This window comes from Sus scrofa, chromosome 5 (assembly GCF_000003025.6).
Source record: "Sus scrofa isolate TJ Tabasco breed Duroc chromosome 5, Sscrofa11.1, whole genome shotgun sequence".
Lineage (NCBI taxonomy): Eukaryota > Metazoa > Chordata > Mammalia > Artiodactyla > Suidae > Sus > Sus scrofa.
The window spans coordinates 71,889,575-71,905,475 of NC_010447.5; the positions used below are offsets into that span (position 1 = coordinate 71,889,575).

The 15,901-nt window shown below is 39.4% G+C and overlaps 1 protein-coding gene across 1 annotated transcript in view; it reads left to right on the top strand.

Moving 5' to 3' along the window:
• The window catches only part of LRRK2 (leucine rich repeat kinase 2), a 145,492-nt gene that overhangs the window by 89,238 nt on the left and 40,353 nt on the right, over nt 1-15,901 (top strand). The window contains 6 exon segments of the mRNA NM_001113437.2: nt 664-818; nt 2,773-2,919; nt 3,070-3,261; nt 6,663-6,809; nt 11,664-11,764; nt 15,232-15,422. Coding sequence (NP_001106908.2) covers nt 664-818; nt 2,773-2,919; nt 3,070-3,261; nt 6,663-6,809; nt 11,664-11,764; nt 15,232-15,422 — 933 coding nt within the window.

Consider the following 15,901-nt stretch of genomic DNA (forward strand, 5'->3'; position numbering starts at 1 on the left):
GTTTGGTTTGGCACTGCTTAACTTATTTAAGAAATCTTAATAGTGGAGATTATTTCTTGTGTGTGTCTGTGTCTCCTTACATGGTATTGAAAGAGGTATTATAGTAAGCAGATTCTGGGGAGATAATGAGTTTTCAACAGTCTTAAAATAATTTGTGGCTTTGAATTTTCATAGGAGAAGGGCAACATGACAGAGGCCTAAGTTCTAGCCTTGTAGTGTAGAAATTCTTCTTACTGCATTATAAGCACCTGGGAAATGTTATAAAGTAATAAGACATTGAAAAGTGCAAATTGCGTTGATTGATGGATGGTGACTAATTCTAAAAATAGATATACACTTTTTTCTAGGACATACATTTTTTTTCCTAAGTTTTATATAATCCTTTTGCTTGTTTAATGCACAACTGTAATGATTTATTTATAGTGTAAATAGGATTCTGAAAAAATCTCATGCATCTAACTACATCTGAGCATGCATTTGAATTGATTAAATAACCATTGAATTTTGAAGTAGGAAGAACATGTAGCAAAAGAACATTATAAAAAAATACAATTGCTTAGAATATTTATCTTCCATTCATTGATTGCAAGTCATAAAGCACTTTGGTCAGTGTGGTTGGGTGTTTGATCAAGCTGTGCAATGATGGCGTCCTTTTCTTTTTAGCTTGTCTGACCACAGGCCTGTGATAGAGCTTCCTCACTGTGAGAACTCTGAAATTATCATTCGACTCTATGAAATGCCTTATTTTCCAATGGGCTTTTGGTCAAGATTAATCAATCGATTACTTGAAATTTCACCCTACATGCTTTCAGGAAGAGGTATGTATTTCATGAAGACTTAATATTTGGAGAAGTTAGGAGAAAAGGATGTTAAAACTAATATGTCATTTTCCTAGAGCTTATAGGAAGGCAGCTGAAAATCAGAAAATAAGCTCATAAGACCCAGGAGGGGGGCAGTACAAAAATATGCACACTTACAAGTTTGTGCCATTTCTTAAGAAGACAATCCCTCGGGTAGCCCTCAAGGCCCATGTGTTTATTTTAGACACATTTAAAATGAGTATAAATATCTTGTTTTCTAAGCCAAAGCAGGCTAGAAGCAGCAATTTTATTTTTATTTTTATTTATTTATTTTTTTTGTCTTTTTGCTATTTCTTGGGTGCTATTTCCTTTTGCTATTTCTGCGCTCCCGTGGCACATGGAGGTTCCCAGGCTAGGGGTCTAATCGGAGCTGTAGCCACCGGCCTATGCCAGAGCCACAGCAACGCAGGATCCGAGCCGCCTCTGCGACCTACACCACAGCTCACGGCAACGCCGGATTGTTAACCCACTGAACAAGAGCAGGGACCGAACCCGCAACCTCATGGTTCCTAGTCGGATTCGTTAACCGCTGCGCCACGACGGGAACTCCCAGAAGCAGCAATTTTAAAAAGTGAAATTACTTAGTTATTAATTTAGACACACCCACCCACCTACACACACACACACACACACACACGCACAAGGAAAAACTAGAAATTGCAGAGTCAGGGAGTTTTATTTGTTAGATTAATACATCCTGACCATTCAGACAGCTAACTCAAGAGTAGAGACTATAACCTCTACTCTGCTCCATAATCCTTGAGGGGTTTACAAAAAAGAATAAAAATGGGTGTTTATGATGCTACCTCTTCCTCCTGGAAGAGAGAGCTTAGTGCTCCAAAGGGAAAGGATGTATTTTTTTTTGTGATTAAAAATCACCTTTATGGGAGTCCCTGATGTGGCACAGTGGGTTAAGTTCCTGACTGTGGTGGCTTGGTTTGCTGTGGAGGTGCAGGTTCGATCCCCAGCCCAGTGCAGTGGGTTAAGGATCCAGCATTGCTGAGCTATGGCATAGGTCACAGCTGTGGCTTGGATTCAGTTCCTGACTCGGGAACTTCCTTATGCTGTGGGTGTGGCTATAAAAAAAAAGGTTCAGCTTTATGGAGGTAGTACTGTATTATGAAATAACCTTTTGCTTGCAGTTAATCAACATATAGGTGATTATATCAGGTGAAAGTGTTGGTTTTAGCATGACCACCTACCTCTTTCTAAAAGTTATGAGAAGGTATTTATGATTTTCTTTCTTCATCTGTTATACATATTAAGCTATGTAACACCATGAATGTGAAATTTGTCTTAGGTTATCTACTTGGTCATTTTTCTTATTTCGTTGCAAAATCGAGGATAAAATATTTAATAGTTATGGATGAGGACTTAATGTTTCCAAAACTTTCTTTCAAAACAATTGTAACTCTATTGGCACTTGTTGAACTTGTTGAATAAATGAATAGTAAGCAGAATCATTAAAAACATTCCATTGCTGATAGGGATAGCAATCTAAGTTAGAATTGCTATTAAAAAAAAACAAACAGGAGTTCCCGTTGTGGCGCAGTGGAAACTAATCCAACTAGGAACCATGAGGTTTCAGGTTCAATCCCTGGCCTCTCTCAGTGGGTTGAGGATCCAGTTGCCATGAGCTGTGGTGTAGGTCACAGATGCGGCTCGGATCTGGCATGGCTGTGGCTCTGGCATAGGCCAGCAGCTACAGCTCTGATTCGACCCCTAGCCTGGGAACCTCCATATGCTGTGAGTGTGGCCCTATGAAGACAAAAAGACAAAACAAAACAAAACAAAACAAAATAAATGTAACTCTATTACTGTCCCTTGTGGTTTGTGCTGTGATTTTCTTTCCCCTTTAATGTATAGAGCAGCTAATAAAGCCTCTATTTGAGTCCCTTTAAACTTCTTTCAGAACGAGCACTTCGCCCAAACAGAATGTATTGGCGACAAGGCATCTACTTGAATTGGTCTCCTGAAGCTTATTGCCTGGTAGGATCTGAAGTCTTAGACAATCACCCTGAGAGTTTCTTAAAAATTACAGTTCCTTCTTGTCGAAAAGGTAAGGGCAGTCATTCAAAACTTTGAATTGTACCACTAAGGAAATCTAAACTTAAAAAGAAAAAAAATTTTTTTCTAGTTCCTCCTTCCAGTTTTGCAGCCAGACAGGGCTCAGCTGGGGTGTTGATGAGGTCTTCTTTTGATTACGTAGGCTGTATTCTTTTGGGCCAAGTTGTGGACCACATTGATTCTCTCATGGAAGAGTGGTTTCCGGGGTTACTGGAGATTGATATTTGTGGTGAAGGAGAAACTCTGTTGAAGAAATGGGCATTATATAGTTTTAATGATGGTGAAGAGCATCAAAAAATCTTACTTGACGACTTGATGAAGAAAGCAGAAGGAGGTATGTGTCGATGTAACTTCCATGTATTTGTAGGTGACCCTTTCAGTTATCTATGAAGTGAGTTTTGTAATAAATGTAAAAATTATCCATATCCATATGGGATCAGTTAGAGAAAAAACTGCATTCAGTTGTTGGACAGTTCAAAAAAATAGACTATGTTTATTGCCACTAAGATCTTGTATTCTAGGTTCCGAAAAGTGTTGATTCAAGTGTAACAATATTGGCTATTATGCGGAATAATGTCATCTGTGAAATGAGAATACTAACCAAATGTATGTCATAGAATTGATATGAGGATTTAAAATAGATGATACAGGAAGTAACTCAGCAACATGTCGATGATATAAGTGCTCTGTGAATGTGGTGCAAGCAAAGAATAGGTCATTTCCTAGGCCTGTAACAAGAGTCTAAGGCAGTTCTGAATTCTCATTTCTAATGAGTTAACCTGGGAATGAGTTTTTAAAATTCCAAGTAGATACTAAATTCAACTTTTAAAACTTTCTCAAATTTTCTGGTAAGAAAACTTAAAAGACTGATTAGAAGACATAGAAAATATGTGGTTATTTCTGTAAATTTAAAGGACAAATTTATGTGCAACTTTAGAAGTTTGTCTTTAAAAAAACATGTTTTTACTCCAGAAGAAAAAGAGGAGGCCACATCAAGAGGTAGGAGGGGCAATTTCGTGATATAAACAACCCCATACCTCCCGGGTGGGAAGCTCCACAGACTGAAAACTAACTGGTTCACAAGACTCACCTATAGGAGTGAGAGTTCTGAGCCCCACATCAAACCCTCACGTGTGGGGATCTGGCACTGGGAGAAAGAGCCCCTGGAGCATCTGGCATTGAAGGCCAGTGGGGCTTGTGTGCAGGAGCTCCACAGGACTGGGGGAAACAGAGACCCCATTCTTAAAAGGCGCACAAGGACTTTCATGTGCACTGGGTCCCAGGGCAGAGCGAGGTCTCCATAGGAATCTGGGTCAAACCTGACTGCAGTTCTTGGAGCACATCCTGAGAAAACAGGGGTGAATGTGGCTTGTTGTGAGGGAAGGACATTGAAGGCAAAGCTCTCGGGAATATTCAGCAGCTGGCTTTCTCTGGAGGGGGCCATTTTGGGAAAATCTGGCCCCACCCGTTAGTTAGCCTGAGAAGCCCCAGAGCAAACAACAATCCAGGTGGGATCACAGCCCCAGCCATCAGGCTACCTAAAGACCCCTCGGGTACACAGCTGCCTCTAATCCCACCCAGAGACTAAGCCCCACCCACTAGAGGCATTAGAATCAGCTCCACCTACCAGGAGGCAGGTATCAGCCCCTCCCATCAGGAAGCCTACAGCAAGCCCCCATACTGACTTCAGCCACAAGGGGGGCAGACACCAGAAGTAAGAGAGGCTACAACTCTATTATCTGTAAAAAGGTCACCACACCAAAAACCTATAAAAATGAAAAGACAGAGAACTATAACTCAGATGATGGAGAAAGGAAAAACCTCAGAAAAACAGCTAAGCAATGAGGAGATTCTTAGCCTCCAGGAAAAAGACTAGATTGTTGATGCTAAAGATGATGCAAGACATTGGAAATAAACTGGAGGCAAAGATGGATAACTTACAGGAAACACTGAGCAAAGAGATACAAGACATAAAACTTAAACAAGAAGAGATGCAAAATACAATCACTGAAATTAAAAATTCACTAGAAGCAGCTAACAGCAGAATACAGGAGACAGAAGAACGAATAAGCAAGGTGGAGGACAGGTTAGTGGAAATTACGGAGGCAGAACAGAAAAGAGAAAAAAGATTGAAAACAATTGAAGAGAGTCTCAGGGAACTCTGGGACAACGTTAAATGCACCAACATCTGTATTATAGGGGTGCCAGAAGGAGAAGAGAGAGAGAAGGGGACAGAAAAAATACTCCAAGAGATAATAGCTGAAAGTTTCCCTAACATGGGAAAGGAACCACTCACTCGAATCCAGGAAGCACAACGAGTACCATATAAAATAAACCCAAGGAGGAATACACTGAGACACATATTCATCAAACTGACCAAAATTAAAGACAAAGAGAAAATCTTGAAAGCAGCTAGGGAAAAGAAACAAGTAACATACAAGGGAACCCCAATAAGGTTATGGCAGGTTTTTCAGCAGAAACTCTGCAGGCCAGAAGGGAGGGGCATGATATACTCAACGTGATGAAAGGAAAAAACAAGGCTCTCATTCAGATTTGAAGGAGAAATCAAAACCTTCACAGATAAGCAAAAGCTGAGAGAATTCAGCAACACTAAACCAGCCTTACCAGCCTTACAACAAATACTAAAGGAGCTTCTCTAGGCAGAAAAGAAAAGGCCGCAATCAGAAACAAAAATACCACAGATGACAAGGCTCACCAGTAAAGGTACAGTAAAGACATGAAATCATCCACGCACAATTATACCACCAAAATCAGAAATCATGAGAAGAGGTGGGTACAAATGCAGGACACTGGAGATGAACTTGCAATTAAGAGAACAACAACTTAAAACAATCTCATATACATAAAGACGCTTATATCAAAACTTCAGAATAACTGCAAACCAAAAATACAACTGATACACAAACAAGGAATCTCTGGAGAGGAAATATATTTCATAGTAAATAAGTGCATAATGCACCATGAAGGGGGTCATTTGACATCATTCTTGGAATGCTGAAGTCTTCTTACATCTGATTCTGATTTCCTCTCCATCAAAGAATTTATGATAATTATAATTAAATAATGCAACTGTACAATTAAATAATACAATTCTACAATTGTATTATTAATAACCATTTCTCTCCATGGTACAATGTAAGGTCTTTAATGTCTTGTTTATCACATCACCTAGAATGGTGTAATGCCTATATTGAAGAACCAATAAGATGTAACAAATTTTGAGGACATATTTATATAGTTACACTGTTTTTTAACCAGTTTTTGCATTTTATATTTTACTTATTTTCAGAGGGTATATTATTTTTGTTATTCTTACCAGTTAAATTATTCTTTATATTATACTATATAAAATATTTAATGGTATATAAGTCTTTCTTTATAAATTTTAGTTGCATAATATAACAATTTTAATATAATGCTAATTTTTAAAGAAAAATTGAAATGTAATAGATAATAATAGTACGGATGAAAGCCATACAAAATGGGATAAAGTATAGAATAAATTTCCTATTTGTCTCAGCATATTTTCCATTCCACTTCTCCAGAGGGAGTCACTTAATCTGTTTCTTAAGATCCGTGATATAATATTCTGTGTGAATGTAATTGTGTTTAAATTATGTATTTTATTCTGTAAAAAATAAAAATAAAATTTCAGAATAAAAAAATAAATAAATTAAAAAAATAAATAAAAAACATGTTTTATGTACTTCTCAGGAGACCTTCTAGTAAATCCAGATCAACCAAGGCTCACTATTCCAATATCTCAGATTGCCCCTGACTTGACTTTGGCTGACCTGCCTAGAAATATTATGTTGAATAGTGATGAACTGAAATTTGAACAAGCTCCCGAGTTTCTCTTAGGTAACAATTTTTGTTGATTTAAGAATAAAAATTAGGATATATTTTTAATTTATAATCTAGAAAATATTCAAATAAAATTATATTGTCATATATTTTAGTGACTTCAATATTTTCTGTAATGCTTTTCTTATAGAATAATATATTTTAAAGTAATATCATATTACAAACCTGGAATTTGCTTTGCATATATCTCTGTAGCCTGGATGTGAGATGAGGGTGGGACCGCCATAGAACCACACATATGATGAAATATCCTTGCATTTGCTTTGTCAGTGATGGGGGAGCAGGCAGGAACTTTTCAGTTGAGTAATGCAGCCATTTTTCAGTTGCAGAAAGACAGAATAAGTAACGGATAACACCTCTATGTAGTCATGGTAGCAATTTTGTTTCTCAGTATGGCAGTCATAACTTCTCACTAAAATAGTCATTTAAAAAGTTGGGATTAAAAATTCAGAAGCATTATATTAGTGATGTATTCAGGTTCTAAATATTCCCGAGAGCCCTTGGGAGCTATGGAGAGTATTGAGTTAATTTCATGTAAAGTATTTGAAGACCATTCTGATTTTACTTAGTGGAATACTTGTTATGTGTATATGCATTTCACTTTAATTAAAATTCCACAGGAAGACTGTCTAAAATATGTGTCCGGATAGTAATAATATTAACAACATCTAAAATTTGGGATATGACAGGTAGAGGTAAATAAACTCCTTTGTACCTTCATTCTTGACATCTATCGGGAAATTTAGAATGACTTTAAATGCCTTAGAACTCTAAGAGTGAAAATGTTAGTAATAGTAGGTTAACGCAAAATGCTGAATTGACAACACGGAATATTCGATCTTAACCAACACCGTACTTGACTTGTAAATTAAAAGATACAAGCAAGTACCAGACATACTATAGTCTTTCTTTGAAGGAGTCTCAAGCCATCAGATACAGCTCTCCAAAATATACCTTTTCCCTGCATTGAGACGTGTTTCAGATTAATGGACATGTTTGGAGCAATGTTACGTAGAAATATTCACAAAGGTCATTTTTGAAGCACCTTTGTTTTTTCCCTAGTTTCATTGAGGTGTAATTGACATATACCACTGTCCAAGTTTAAAGTATAATGACTTGATTTACATGTATGGTGAAGTGATTACCACAGTAACTTTAAGTAACATCATTGCATATAGATTTTTTTAAAAAATAAGAAGAAAAAGAGAACAGTATTTTTTTTTTTTTTGCTTGTGATGAGAACTCATAGGATCCACTCTCACTTTCATATATATTTTATTTTTTTATATACTGATTTTTTTTCCATTATAGCTGGTTTACAGTGTTCTGTCAGTTTTCTACTGTACAACATGGTGACCCAGTTACACATACACGTATACTTTCTTTTTTCTCGCATTATCATGCTCCATCATAAGCGACTAGACATAGTTCCCAGTGCTACACAGCAGGATTTCCTTGCTAATCCATTCCAAAGGCAATAGTCTGCATCTATTTGTAACCATAGTTATTATGTTGTACTTACATCCCTAGTACTTATGTACCTTAGAACCGGAAACGTGTGCCTTTTGACCACCTTGAAAGCACTTGTGTTTCATAATCCATTAATTATGCGGATAGGAAAATGTTTATGTGGGTACTCCCCATTCTCTAGCCCCATTTTCCATTAACCCATACATTCTATGTATATTTACAAATAGCGGTCTAGATCAGGGTTTCTCAGCCTCTGCAGTCTTGCTATCTGGGACTGGATAATTCTTCGTTGCGGGGGGGAACAGGGGTGTCCTGTGCATTGCGCACAATATTTAACAGCATCCTTGGCCTCTGCCCACTAGATGTCAGTAGTATCTTCTCAGCCCAGTCCCAGGTGAGAATCAAAAATGTCTCAAAACGTTGTTGGTGGTGGAGGGTGGGGGCAGGGAGCAGCATCATCCTGATTGAGAACCACTGATCTGAATAAATCAGATATATCCGTCTAAAAGCATTTTACAATCAGAGACTTCCCAATGTCCTTATGCTGAGTAGATCCAAGGGAAGTCAGTCATCTCCCCCTCCTTCATTCTCCTTGTAGGGCCTGAGTGAATTTTCAGCATTCAGGTAACCCTTTTCTTCCCACAGAGCAGTTACTATTAGGCAGTGACTAATATGACACATATTAATAGATTTGTGGGTATTGATAGAGTTGTTCTGTGAATACCTTTAATCCTTGAACAACACAGGTTTGAATCCATAGGTTTGCTTCTCTGTGGATTTTTTTCAATGGATACGGTACTTGTATTTTTATTTTACAGATCTTTATGTTAATTACACATGGGGAAAAGTTTGTGTTCGCTTAGAGATTACACTGTGTAGAATCAAAAGAACGAGGGTTTGAGTTCTGATTCTGTCCAAACTATTTCAACTTCCTGCCCTTGGGTGAGGCATTTATCAGTTCAATCTTTGTTTTTTGAGGCAGAGACAGCAGTATGAAGGTTTTCCACTGCACTTGGGGCTTCTGCACTCATAACCCTTGTTGTTCAAGGATCAACCGAATGTTTTTAATATATACATGTATGGGGTTTTGTGTGTCTATCTGAAGGGTTATGGGGCACATTTTCTCTTTAAGAGGCTATTTTCCCTCAAAGAAACATACTTCACTGGTGTTACTTATTGAGGTTTAGAAAGGTTTCTTCAATTTTTTGGGCATCTTTGTGTCACAAATATACAATAAGCAGTCTTTAACCTTATTTTTGCTCTTAGTTACCTGAAGGATATGACATCCCACACTCCATTTTAATAGGGCAGTGATTATGAAATAGGGCTTTAAAAAATTAGAAATCTCTACTACTCTCACCTGAGTTTTGTGTATATCTTTCTCTAGAGTGTACTTCTTTTCTCTGCTCATTAATTTTTTTTGTTTTTAAAAAAATTATTGAAGTATAGTTGATTTGCAGTGTCACGTTAATTCTTGCTATAGAGCAAACTGATTCAGTCATATAACAAGTCATATAACAAGTCAAATAACAAGTTTTAGCATTGTTGTTATATTCCTTGTAGATTTTTCTGAGTTCATTCATCTATATCAGTCTAGTGTCTATATCACAAGGCTCTATAGAAGACCCATAAGTACTATACAAAGGATATACTATATGTCAGTGAAGAGGACTAGTCCATTGGGTTGATCATGGTTTGTTTCTCAGGCCTTGGTTTCTCAATTTGTACAATGCATAATTTGTAGACTTGATACACACCTCAGAGGTTGAGATGTTGGAGGAGCAGAACTTTGAAGACATGGCATTACATGGGAATGAAGGCTGAAAGATGCAAACCTGTTTAAGAAATTGTGGCAATTTTAGTTTGTCTAGATCAGTTGTTCTCCACCGTGGTTGTTTATTGTTATCACCAGCAAAGCTAAAAGAAAAATAAGTCCCAATGACCAGTACCTCTTGGGATTAATTAGGTCAGAATATTTGAGGGTGGATTCAGACGTTAGTATTTTTTTTTTTTTTTTTGGCTTTTTAGGGCTGCACCCATGGCACATGGAGGTTCCCAGGCTAGGGGTCAGATTGGAGCTGTAGCCACTGGCCTATGCCACAGCCACAGCAATGCCAGATCTGAGCCGATCTGTGACCTATACCATAGCTCATGGCAATGCCGGATCCTTAACCCACTGAGCAAAGCCAGGGTTTGAACCTGTATCCTCATGGATACTAGTCAGATTCGTTTGCACTGAGCCATGATGGAAACTCCTGTCGTATTTTTTTTTCTTTTTAAGGCCACATCTGCATCATATGGAAATTCCCAGACTAGGGGTCCATTTGGAGCTGCAGGCCTATACCACAGCCATAGCAACATAGGATCCAAGCCGCATCTGCAACCTGTGCTGCAGCTTGAGGCAACACTGGATCCTTAACCCTCTGAGCGAGGGATACTAGTTGGGTTCTTAACCACAGTGGGAACTCCCTCAGACATTAGTGTTTTTACAAAGCTCCTCAGAGGTTCTGTGTGCAGCTAAGTATGGGGGAAGAACTACTGGCCTAGAGCCTAGAAAATGGGAAGTAGAACTGGAGGAGAACCACAAAAGGAATTCAGGGCCACGATGTGAATATGAACTTGATTTTGTATTTCATTTGAGACAATGCAGAATAATTTGTTTTTGAGCAAGAGAGTGACACAATCGCAATGTTGAGTTGAAAGTAATGAACTCACGAGGCCTCCACCGACTAGGCAGTAAGCCTGGAGGCCCCGTGTGGGTACACTGGTAGCGGAAATGGAAAGGCAGATGGGAGCATGAGGGGGACAGTGAAGTGGAGCTGGTTAGCTCTGGGGCTGGGCATGCCTCATGTTATCTTTTGCAGCATAAGGTAATTTTTTGGTTTTGACTCCAGAGTCAAAAAGAGTTTTGTTTTTACCAGATGTGTGGAAGGTCGGATAAAAAGTAGTTTGGAGAAAAGATGACGCCTGTGGCTTTTGATGGAATGCAGTTGAGATTTGGAGAAGCAGGCCAGTAGACATCTCCAACAAAGACTATACCTATGAGGCAGTGTTCAGGAAGTAGCCTGTGGCTGTAAATGAAATGTGAAAATTCTCTACATAAATTGTCTACACATAGAGACAGATGAAGTTACAGAGTGAATGAGGTCATTGAGTGGGGAGGGTGTGAATGGAAGGCAGGAAGGCGAGACACAAGATCTTTAGGGACCTCTTAGTTCCTGGAGTAGAAGAAGGAAGAGGAAGCATTTGAGGAGCCTTGATTCAATAAAACTAGTGGGTCAGATTTCTCCTCAAAACAGATGTAATTACAAAAGATACACTTTTTAGTGTTTTTCTGCTTACACAGATTAACCTAAGTGGTTCGTTCGTTCTTTTCAAAAGGTGATGGGAGTTTTGGATCTGTTTATCGAGCAACCTATGAAGGAGAAGAAGTGGCTGTGAAGATTTTTAATAAACATACGTCACTTAGACTGTTACGACAGGTGAGAAATGCAATAATGTTCTTGTATTAAATCGTATATTGTTAATCTCCTGCAACTCCTGTTTTGCTTGCATTTGTGAAAATGCAAAATGATAACCATTTTCCCCCAAAGTTAACTTTAGTTATGAAATCCCACTATTGTCATTTCTTTATGGAGTGAAAAAGGTTTGTTTTTCCTGTTGAAAAACACAGTTTTTATTCCTGGCTGCATATCACAAGCACAGAAGAAAAAAAGGTACCTCTTTTGGTTTTCATAATTCAAAGGAACCAAAAATCCATACAACAGTAGTCCATTTAAAAACCTGTCTTGGTCTCAGTTAAGTCAAGTGTTCTTTTCTCAGAAAGCAGTTATGTTCAAGGCCACACTGTTGCTTATTGGCTTAGGCCTGTGTTACTGAACTATCAGTATGGTAACGAGGTAGGTGTTATTCCCAGAAGCTGGGATTGGAGTCAGTTCCTTCGCTGCTTGGGTGAGGGTTGGATACCTTAGCAAAAGTCAGGGTACTCTCAGGAAGAAAGAAAGCTGATGGGTGTTGAATACATAACTAGGAGTGGTCACTCTAGTTCCCCGTCTTGTTTTGAATACTGATGAGGATCTTTTTTCTTTTTTTTCCTGAGTCTTTCCTGACAGTAGGGATGAGTGAGAGAGACAGGGTAAGAGGAGAGATAAAATCCAATGTTAATTCTGCAACCTCACACCAGAACTCAATCTTTTTTTTGAATTTATTCATTTTTATTTTTTTCTTGATTTATTAAAAATACGTTGTGCCCAAGTCCAGTTAACTTACATAAATAAAAAAATGCAGTTTCAATACATTACTCTGAATAGTGAAAATAATTTCATGTACGTATAAAATATCCTGGAGTAATTTTGACAATTAGTATCAAAAGTTACACTGTAGCTCCAGGAATTAGCTAATAAATATTTTGTATATAATATTTTGCAATTTTTCCAACCAAATCTGGGCACAGTCTGTTTCTCTCTGTAGGCGGTTTGTTTTATAAACTGATTTTAAGTCTTAATATTAATCTTTGACATAAGTTTCAGATTTTATGTAATGTGCTCAGGGAACCCTTGTTGGAAATCACAACACTAAAAATGTGTGTGGGACTGATTAGTGACCCACCTAAGTGAACCAAAGAAATGGTAGAAGAAATAGAAACAGAGTGTATGCAATATGCTTTTTCCTTTAAAAAAAAAAAAAAGGAAAGAAAGAAAAAGAAAAGACTTCAGTGTTCAGTGCTGCATTTTTGAGGGTCATTCTCCCTGTGGTCATGAATTGGGGCCGATCTATTGCACTCTCTAGCTGCTTTCTCTTTGCAATCAGTGAGCTGGTTTTTGAGGATAAGAAATTTGGATTAGGCTTCTCTCTGTGCCTCTGAAAAAAAATAGAGCTAACTTGACTTGTTCTCAGTTTTAGCCAACTGAGCTAATCAGATATAGAAGAAAAAAAGATTTTTATCTACAAAGAAAGTGTGATTGTAGTCTGAAGTGCCTGTTCTTGGGGGGGAAAAAAAATCCCCTCTCAGGGCACTGCGCCTTTCTTCTTCGGCTTGCAGAATTCTCCGCACTTCAGTTTCCTGATAAATGCAGTTGGCACTCATACTCACCATCTTTGAAGGTGGTTGTTAAGAAACAGAGCTTCTGCAGAGACCCTAGTTAAAAACATGAATCAATTTCATATCACATAAGCTATAAATATCAATGAAGTACAGTTTCAGAGTAGAGTGAAATGTATAGAAATAACACGTATGTGGAATTCAAAAATAACATTATCATAGAACAGCTTGTGAAGTCTCACGTGATGCGGGCAAGGAATCAGGATGGAGAATCTGTTCCAGCCAATTTCTTGGATTAGAGAGAGATTGTTGCACTGAGGATTGCTTCCCTTCGGAAAGGTGGCCCAGGGCAGGTCACTCTGAAGTCAGAATATTTGGGCTGAGGTCTGAATGGCAAAAAGCCTTCAGCTATGTTCTCGGCAGAGGGATCAGCAAGGGCAAAGACCCTATGGCTAGGCAAAGGATTTTGGAGAGACAGCAGTGAGTAATGGCTTTTGAAGCAAGATATTCTCTGCTCTGAAATTGAACCTGGGCAGCCTGGATAAAAACCAGGAATCCTAGTCACTAGACCAGCTAGAGTCGAAAAACAGAATTGCTCTGATTCTTGCCACCCTGTTGAAAGCAAGAATGTTTCAAGGAAGCAAAAACGGGTACACAGTTTGTTTGAAACACAGTACAACATGTAGGAGAGCACCCAGAGAATAGTCTATTTATCTAAGGCAGAAGCAAAGCAGTAATACACACCCAAAAGAAGAGTGTGGGCGCTGGTGTCCCCCCCCCCCCCCGCGCCTGCCAGAGAGGTGATTTAACTCACTTACATAGGACAGTTTTTCCAGGTCTTTGTTTTCCTTTGTCCGATTATCTTGTTTTATTCCTTACACTGGACTGACCCAGGGTCCTCCCTGAAATACATGCGCATCTTTTGGCCAAGGTGGGTTCCAGAGCAAAGGGTTTTGGGCAGGTTAGCAGGAGTTATTACATCCTGGCATCCCCTCCCTTTCCGTTTCAGAGGGGTCTTTCTGCACATATGGCATTCAGGTCTCCCTGACCCTGTAGATAGGAAATATGTGACTTGCCCGAGAAGGACCTAGCTCCTCTCTGCCCCTGCCATTACCATTGTTTAAAATCTCCACAGAAGACAATTCCCAGTTATTTACCTTGCTCCTGTTGTTACTTCTCTCTTGAAGCATGAACAGGTGGCTGGTTGTAAATGTCTTTCCTGGAGCCCATCTGTCTCCAGAGGGGCTGGGTGTGTGCTGTGCTGGGCACTGAATGAACAGCAGGGTGGCAGAAGGGTGGTGAATGGGGAGGAGAGAGAAAGGAGATGAGGTTTGAGAGATGGGCTAAGGCCAGATCTTCATGTAAGATCATTTACATGAAGGCCACATAAGTGCATGGGATTTTCATCTAAAATTAATGGGAGGTCACTGGAGAGTTTTCAGGGGACAGGGGTGATATCATATATTTCTGGAGACTTAGACATTGCCCTTTGTAAATCTTTCTAGTCGTTAAACCAGAGGTGACAGGTAGGGTGTCCCTCACGCTCTAAGTGCAGTCGATCAGTAGTGGCTGCTCAGGATGCTGGCCTGAGAAGGATCCTGTGGCTGAGGATTCGGTAGGTGAGACTGACATATCCACGGTGTGTGTACTGCTGCAGCAGTAAACGCTCTGATAAAGCAGAGCAAATAGAAAAAGAGAACTTAAAGTTTTAATTCAGAATATAGGGGGAAAACCAGTGGTTCATTTCTGAAAATGTGGGAAGTACAGAAAACTCAAAGAAGATACAGAACATTTGCTGTGATGCAGTCACCCAAAGAAAACTGTGCTCAAGGTGTTGATGGACTTAAGGAGACACTTGGATGGGGTGGGGAGAGCTGGTGGTCTATTAAAAATTTTTTGGCTTTGCAGGAGCTGGTGGTACTTTGCCACCTCCATCACCCCAGCTTAATATCTTTGCTGGCGGCTGGGATTCGTCCTCGGATGTTGGTGATGGAACTCGCCTCCAAGGGTTCACTGGATCGCCTGCTTCAGCAAGACAAAGCCAGTCTCACCAGAACACTGCAGCACAGGATCGCGCTCCACGTGGCCGATGGCTTGAGGTAATTGATTAAGGTCACGCTGTTTTCATTTTCTTGTTTTCTTCTGTGGCTGTGCCTGCAGCATATGGAGGCTCCTGGGCTAGGGGTCGAATAGGAGCTGCATCTGCAGCCTACCACACAGCCACAGCAATGCTGGATCTGGCTGCCTCTTAACCTATGCTGAAGCTTGTGGCAATGCTGGATCCTTAACCCACTGAGTGAGGCCAGGGATCGAACTTGCATCCTCAAGGTCACTATGTCAGACTCTTAACTTGCTGAGCCAAAATGGGAACTCCAGTCGTGCTATTTTCTATTCAGCGCATGGTGAGTGTGAACCCACACTTACTCTCAGGCCTTGAGAACAGTGCTTCCCAGTACCATTGTGTCCTGGTGGTATTTCACAAACTCTTTGGGTATACAACTGCCATTTCCCTGATCAGATTTTGTAATTTCATAAAATAAGAGTGGGAAGAGCATGCAGACCTTATCACAAGCAGAAG